This window comes from Phaeoacremonium minimum (assembly GCF_000392275.1).
Source record: "Phaeoacremonium minimum UCRPA7 unplaced genomic scaffold PA7_03_scaffold_183, whole genome shotgun sequence".
NCBI classification, from domain to species: domain Eukaryota; kingdom Fungi; phylum Ascomycota; class Sordariomycetes; order Togniniales; family Togniniaceae; genus Phaeoacremonium; species Phaeoacremonium minimum.
In genome coordinates this window covers 131,247-138,798 of record NW_006921090.1, presented here as the reverse complement: position 1 = coordinate 138,798, position 7,552 = coordinate 131,247, and the positions used below count along the sequence as shown (strand labels likewise).

The 7,552-nt window shown below is 51.6% G+C and overlaps 1 protein-coding gene across 1 annotated transcript; it reads left to right on the top strand.

Moving 5' to 3' along the window:
- Positions 1 to 1,756: 1,756 nt before the first annotated feature.
- UCRPA7_2653 (putative dna polymerase zeta catalytic subunit protein) lies at positions 1,757 to 3,616 on the top strand (the record flags this gene model as incomplete). The annotated part of the gene is made up of 1 exon (XM_007915215.1): positions 1,757 to 3,616. One exon carries the CDS (start codon positions 1,757 to 1,759, stop codon positions 3,614 to 3,616), a length of 1,860 nt encoding a protein of 619 aa, XP_007913406.1.
- Positions 3,617 to 7,552: the final 3,936 nt, after the last annotated feature.

Sequence of the window (7,552 nt, the reverse complement as noted above, 5' to 3'; positions counted from 1 at the left end):
TCTGACAAGCAAATTTCCAAGGGACTTAACATTCGAGACTCCTCGCAAACCATCCTTGAAACGCCCTTACGCTCTTGAGACCAATGACACGAATTCTAAGCGGCAAAGAGTTGCCATCATCGAACCGTCTAGGACGAATGCACGACATCTCAACGAAATCGAAAACCTAGACAGTCTCGCAACTGAGAGAACGATCGATTCGGACCGTCTTGCAGGACCTCCACCATCATCACAGCCGCGAATCCCACCATCGTATTGGCAAAACGCAAAGAAGCAGATCAGTCAGACACTGAACTTTCCAGTTGTCAAGGACCCTGCGGATCTAAATACGAGGCTGCGGTTGAGTCAGCAGAGCAGCTCACAGGCAAGTGACGATGGTACGCTCAAGAAACATGTGGCTTTCGAAGCACCGGGTAGCACACCTGACGACTCCCCAACCGATTCCAGCCCAGTAAAGTCAGTCACAAGGTCATCTATCTCGTCTTTGCGGTCAGCAGAAGAGTCCGATATTTCAGGCGAACAAGATTTTGCAAGCGATTGCAGCCTGGATCCGTTTGTTGCTGTCCTCAGTATGCCTCCGCCTTCTGCTGCGGAGGTCTCTGCCACAATGCAAGACCATGAATTACCGGATGCCATCTATCAGGATGCTTTTTACAGTAACGAAAAAGACGTGCCCTCGAGAATGAGAGAGTACGCCGGTCGAGAGTTTCGGATTGAGGGCAACACTTTGCCTTACCTCCCAGACTTTGATCCCACCGGTTTAGCATCCTCATCTTTTGGGTTCAAGCAAAAGATCAAAGCAGACCGTGCAGCGAGAGAATTACAATATGAACGGAAGCGGCGTGAGTGCTCGCTTCGGGGTTGGGAGATTGCAGAACCAGCCCCTACGTTTGAAGAGGTGAACGATTGGTGGAAGGGTGTCCAAAAGGCGAAGAAGCAGGTGCAAGCACGGTCCGCGACCGTCGTTCCGTCATTTCCCCTAGCAAAGCCATACCTATCTCAAATCGATGGCCCGACACCGAGGAATAAGCATGGATTCAAATACTCCCAGACAACAAGATCAACCAGTGTTCAACACGAGGCGCAGTATATGAGCACCATGAGCTTGGAAATACATGTCAATACCAGGGGAAAACTTGTGCCAAATCCAGAAGAGGACGCAGTCCAATGCATCTTTTGGTGTACGAAGTCGGACGAGAACTTTCAAGACGGCAGCCAGTCTATCAACACTACCTTAGGCGGCATCATAGTGCTTTCAGAAGATGGGTCTATGGCACAGCGACTCCGCAAACAGACATCTGCCGAGGTGATCGAAGAGTCGTCAGAATTAGACCTCATGGTCCGAATGGTGGAGATCGTCAGAACACATGATCCCGACATCCTCACCGGATATGAAGTACACGGCAGTTCATGGGGCTACCTGATCGAAAGAGCTAGGTTCAAGTACGACTACAATCTCTGCGACGAGTTTTCTCGGATGAAATCGCAATCTCATGGGAGATATGGCAAGGAGGCTGACCGTTGGGGTTTCAATACGACGTCCACGATTCGAGTCACTGGTAGACACATGATAAACATTTGGCGTGCCATGCGAGGAGAACTCAATCTTCTACAATATACCATGGAGAACGTCGTGTGGCATTTGCTCCATCAACGAATACCACATTACTCCTGGCGAACATTATCTGACTGGTATTCGGGCAGTCGACAAAGAGATCTAAGCAAGGTGCTTCGCTATTATCTCACAAGAACTAAGATGGACATCGAGATTTTGGAAGAAAACGAGCTCATTGCCCGTACCAGTGAGCAGGCGCGCTTGCTTGGTGTGGATTTTTTCTCCGTCTTTTCTCGAGGATCTCAATTCAAGGTGGAATCGATCATGTTTCGGATCGCCAAACCGGAGAACTTTCTGCTGGTCTCCCCAAGCAGGAAACAAGTGGGAGGCCAGAACGCATTAGAGTGTCTGCCTCTCGTCATGGAGCCACAGAGTGCTTTTTACAACAGTCCTCTGCTCGTCCTGGATTTTCAGAGCCTGTATCCTAGCGTCATGATTGCTTACAACTACTGCTATTCTACCTTTCTTGGTAGGATCACCAACTGGCGCGGTATGAACAAGATGGGTTTCACGGAGTACAAGCGTCACCAGCAGCTTCTCGCTTTGTTGAAGGACTACATCAATATTGCTCCCAACGGCATGATGTACACCAAAGTCGAGATCCGGAAGTCACTGCTGGCCAAGATGTTGACCGAGATCCTCGAGACAAGAGTCATGGTCAAGAGTGGCATGAAGCAGGACAAGGACGACAAGACATTGCAGCAGCTACTGAATAACAGACAGTTGGCGCTCAAGCTTCTGGCCAACGTCACGTATGGCTACACATCAGCATCTTTCTCCGGCCGCATGCCCTGTTCTGAGATTGCCGATAGCATTGTCCAGACGGGTCGTGAGACACTAGAGAGGGCAATTGCCTACATCCACTCTGTAGAGCGGTGGGGTGCCGAGGTCGTCTACGGTGACACTGATAGTCTTTTCGTCTACTTGAAGGGGAGAACGAAAGACCAGGCATTCGACATTGGCAATGAGATTGCCAAGGCCATCACAGACATGAACCCGCGTCCGATCAAGCTCAAGTTTGAGAAGGTGTATCACCCATGCGTCCTCCTTGCGAAGAAGAGATATGTTGGATACAAATACGAAACTCGAGATCAGGCGAAGCCTGAGTTTGATGCGAAGGGCATCGAGACCGTTAGACGTGACGGAACGCCAGCTGAGCAGAAGATCGAAGAAAAAGCACTGAGATTGCTCTTTGAGACGGCCGACCTCAGCCAGGTAAAGGCTTATTTTCAGAAGCAGTGTGAGAAGATCATGAGGGGCCAAGTTTCGATCCAGGACTTCTGCTTCGCAAAGGAAGTCAAGCTGGGCACGTACAGCGACAAGGGGCCACCGCCTCCCGGCGCACTTATCAGCACCAAGCGCATGTTGGCGGACGCCCGTGCAGAGCCCCAGTACGGCGAGCGGGTTCCATATGTCGTGATAACCGGAGGGCCAAGAGCTCGACTCATCGACCGCTGCGTTGCTCCTGAAGACCTGCTGAACAACTCGCATGTGCAACTCGACGCCGAGTATTACATCTCGAAGAACCTCATTCCGCCATTAGAGCGTATCTTCAACCTCGTCGGCGCAAATGTGCGGCAGTGGTATGACGAGATGCCCAAGATCCAACGCATCCGGCGCATCAACACGCTCGCACCCGGGGCCAAGAAGGTCACCCTCGAGAGTTATCTCAGACCGGCGTCCTGCGCAATCTGCGGCGTCAAACTGAAAGGCGACGGCATGATGTGTGGTCGTTGCCGAAAGAACCTGCCCGGCTCCATGTTGAAGCTACACAATAGATTATCGACCGAGCAGAGAAAATTGGCCGACGTCGTCAAGGTCTGCCAGAGCTGTGCTGCTTTAGCGCCGGCGGACGAGGTCCTCTGCGATAGCAAGGATTGTCCGGTCTTCTACACGAGGCGGAAGCAGGCAGCGAGGTTGAGCAGCGAGAAGAGCATCATTGAGCCTGTCATGAGGAAACTTTCCGAGATGGGGCTAGCAAAGGGTGCGTTGAAATGGTAGGATAGTGTGGATTATGTTACAAGCAAGCATTGGGATACAAGGCGGAACGTCTGTTTGGCATTGTAATGATGCATTTGGTACGCATGGGATAGGAGTTTGTGAACGCAATGAAGCAGCTGCAAACCCTGGCAGTCAGTGGGAAGGAAGCGATCAGGGAACATAGTCACGAGGGGTCGGCAGCATTTCCAATTTAAGTCTTATCATTCAGTCATCAGGTCTACGCCTAGGATGTACCGTTACCCTACCAAAGCCCGTTCTTCCGCAAGGCAATTCGTGACTGGAGTATCTGAGTAGGAATACGCCGCCAGCATGAAGCCCCGTAAAAAGCACAAAAGCCATACATAGGTATTATTGACCACAAAACATTGTTACTCCTAACTTCCGAGGTGCTTTTCTTCCGCTCAAGAACAACTGCGGAGCGATGGACGGTTTCCAGTCTTGTTGGCCCTCTCAATGGACGTTACACACGAAGAGTCGAGAAGCAATGGGCGTAGATTCGACAGGTAATCAGACAGTAATGACGCGGGTGAAATTTTCGAGGCAATCCGGTCTAAACCGAGATTAGTGTAGGAGATATCCGAGACGAATAGCATATAAAACCATAGATGGGTGAATGCTTGGTATTAACGAGAATCGAAGTAAGGAGACATCATCAAGGTCATAAGAAATCCGAGGCGGGGAGCTGGTGTTTCGTGACAGCAGAAAACTCTGATGCAAACTGGTTTGTGTAGCGAATGACGAGAAGAGAATGATGTAGATGCAGTGTAATTCGCATTTGTAGGTGTTGAGGGTATAAGGAAATGTAGTGATTGTGATGGACATGGCCTATGTCCTAGATTTCACCGTACTCCTAGGAGTTGATGTTGTTGAAGGACCTGGATGTGTATGAGAATGGTGTGCATGAGGTCGACCCTTTTTCCCGGAAAGCGTTCCCACGTCGTGCTTCCCTAGAAATTTGTTAGTTCAAGTAGCTACGCTCGAAGTGAGGACGCTATCTTACCGTCGCAGCAAGCTCTCACATTCTCAAGCCGATCAGATTCCCTATCTTGCTTCTCGTACATCAACCTAAGATCCTCAGCGCTGTCATGAACTTCGCTAGCCTCATATATTCCATGTTCTACACCACTACCACGACTTCTGAGGCTTGAGAATGTCCCAGTTGTCGACTTCCAAACTCCACTGAGCCGGCCAAGCGTCCCGATTGAAGGGCGTTGCGCAGCAGCCTTTTTATGTGGAGTAGGAGTGAGTGTTGGAATGCTCATGTTCATGGTAGGGATAGGAGACTCATTGCGAGTCGTCCTTGAGTTGTAGGAAGACAAGGAGGGCGGCGGATGAGGTCTAGTTCCAGCTGGTGGTCGACGACCAAAGGAGGGGTTGAATTCTTCGACATCTTCTCGTGTGATGTTCCCAGCCATCTCCTCTGTGTCTGTCTGGCCTTCATCATTTGTGCGAAGCAAAAGGTAAGAGAGGGCATTGAACCAGGTTTCATGCCTTTGTCCAGTCGTGCATGTGAACTTGACACTTCGGCCAGGAGCGATGATTATCAAGCTCTTCCGGTGCAAGCCAGGGGGCATGGGGTTGTCGTCCGTAACGACCCGGACAGCCTCAATCGGAACACTCTTGGCCTTCAACTCCGCACGACCAGCGCTTGACGGATCCCTATCACTCCAGTACAGCGTACGGGTGTATGGATGTACCCAGAAATATCTTCGATGCCTGTTCTCGGACATTTCTCCGCGACCGGCCTTGCGGGTGTACTTCCACAGATATTCACCAATCATGGTCTGAGTGATTGCTTGGATCATGCGAGGATCTGTGTTCGGCCCAAAGCCATGAGGACCTAAGCCCATGCTGTCGTGCATGTTGAATCTAGTGTCAATCTCCGAGACGAACGATGATACCGAGGATTGCCGGCTTCTAGCGGTAATCCGGGAGGGCGAATGAATTTCTGCAGTACCATGCGCCGACCCAGTCCTGACAGCCCGAGGTGTGGGTGTGCCTCTTCCGGATGTGATGGAGATTGGAGACATGGGTTTGGGACCACTTGGAGTTCTAGGTCTCAATGCAGGATTTCTGTAAGCAGAGGCAGGAAGCAACGGCGGTCCCATTGTGCCGATGGTACCTTGACCTCCGCTGGCCGAGCCAGTCCGAGCAGCTTCAATGACTTGCTTGTGATTAGGAGGCAACGGAGGCGCGTTCTGTATCGAAGCGCGGCCACTTGCGGAGCTGCCGGGTCGACGGCTATTGGTTTCTGGGGCGGACTCGAAACCAACATCGACAGCCTTGCCTTTTGTACGGATGACGCTGTTAACGCTCTCCTGCGACTTCTGTCTCCTGATGCGTACGGTTCCTGGTGTCCCGATACTGCTAGCAAATGATTCTGTCTTTTGATGACCAAAATATTCCGATGGCGCCATCTTAGCTGCCAGCATTTCATCAATTGCTTCAGCCGTAAGAGCAGTCTGAGTGTTCTGATCAGTAGTAGGTACCGGGGATTTACGAGCAGGTTTAGCATTTGTATTAGCGGACAACTCCTTCAAAGGTCGTTGAGACTCGGGAGTCTCAGACAGGGGAGTGCCACTTGGGGATTGACGAGTATCATCCTCAGCAATGATTGGTGAAGCAGGCGCCTTGCCTTTGCCCCAACCAAGCACTGATCCGAAGACATTTCTTGTGGGTGTCTTTGGAGCATCACCTTCGAGAGATCGCTGCTCTTCGGCATCGCGAGGAATGATGAATGCGTTTCGTTTAGGGCTGCGAGGCTCGGTCTGAATCATCTGGATGGCAGAGAAATCAAGAACAGGTTTGTCGGCAAATATTGGTTTAGTGTCGACTGAGACAATGTTCGACATCCCCAAAGGAGGGGAGACGGGTTCAGTCTCTATGGACTGTATTGCTGACAAGCCAAGTGAGGGAGGAGCTTGTTCTTGAGGGGATAGTGGCTCCGTGCCAATTGACTGGACTGTGGAGAAAGCCAACGAAGGCTTCTCGGGGAGAACAGGCTCAGGCTCAGGAGGGGTGACTGGCTCAACGTGTTCTGACACAATGGACGACAGCGATAACGCAGGCGGCAGGATCTCAGGTTCAGCACGTGGCTCGACATTCTCAGCGAAAATGGGAGAGAACGAGAGACTGATAGGTGGAGGTTGTGCAGGAGCTTCCGGTGTAACAATTGGTATAGGAACAGTTTCCCGTTCTGGCTCGACCACCGGCTCAACCTCTTCCGCGTAAATTGAGGACAGAGACAAGACGGGAGGCGGAGGTGAAATCATCTCAGGCTCAGCGACAGGCTCTACATTCTCGGCGACAATCGTAGAAAGGCTGAGAGTAGGTAGAAGTGCCGGTCGTTCAGGTTCGACCACCGGTTCCACATCTTCGGCAACAATGCTGGACAAGCTGAGTGTTGGCGGAGGTGTCTTAGGCCGCGCTGGCTCAACAATCGGCTCTACGTGCTCGAAGACGATTGAAGACAGGGTTAAAGCTGGAGGAGACGGGGGCAACACTTCAGGTTCGGCTTCAGGCTCGATATCCTGTACTTGAATTGACGATATGGTCAAAGTCTGAGGCGGGGCCAAGATCGGCACCATGCCAGCTCCAAGTCGGGGTGGAGACGTCGGCGGTGATGGGAATTGAGCTAGCTTCTCATCCATATCAGGATCATGCTGTGCGCTTGCATCGCTGTAAGCCATTGACACAGGCCGTGATGCCCCTCCTTCCAAAACAGATGCCATAGATATGGGCCGCTCCACCACGCTAGCTGGTGAAGTAGGAATCGGGTGAATATCGACGGGGTCTGTCATGACGCCGCTATCCACCATGATGAGCTTGGGCAAAGGTGGAACCTCTGGAGCAGGCGAGACTGTCTGGAACCTGGAGCCAGGAGTGACCGAGCGGATACTCCTGCGGCTTGGGGTTGCGCCACCTAAGGATTCATCA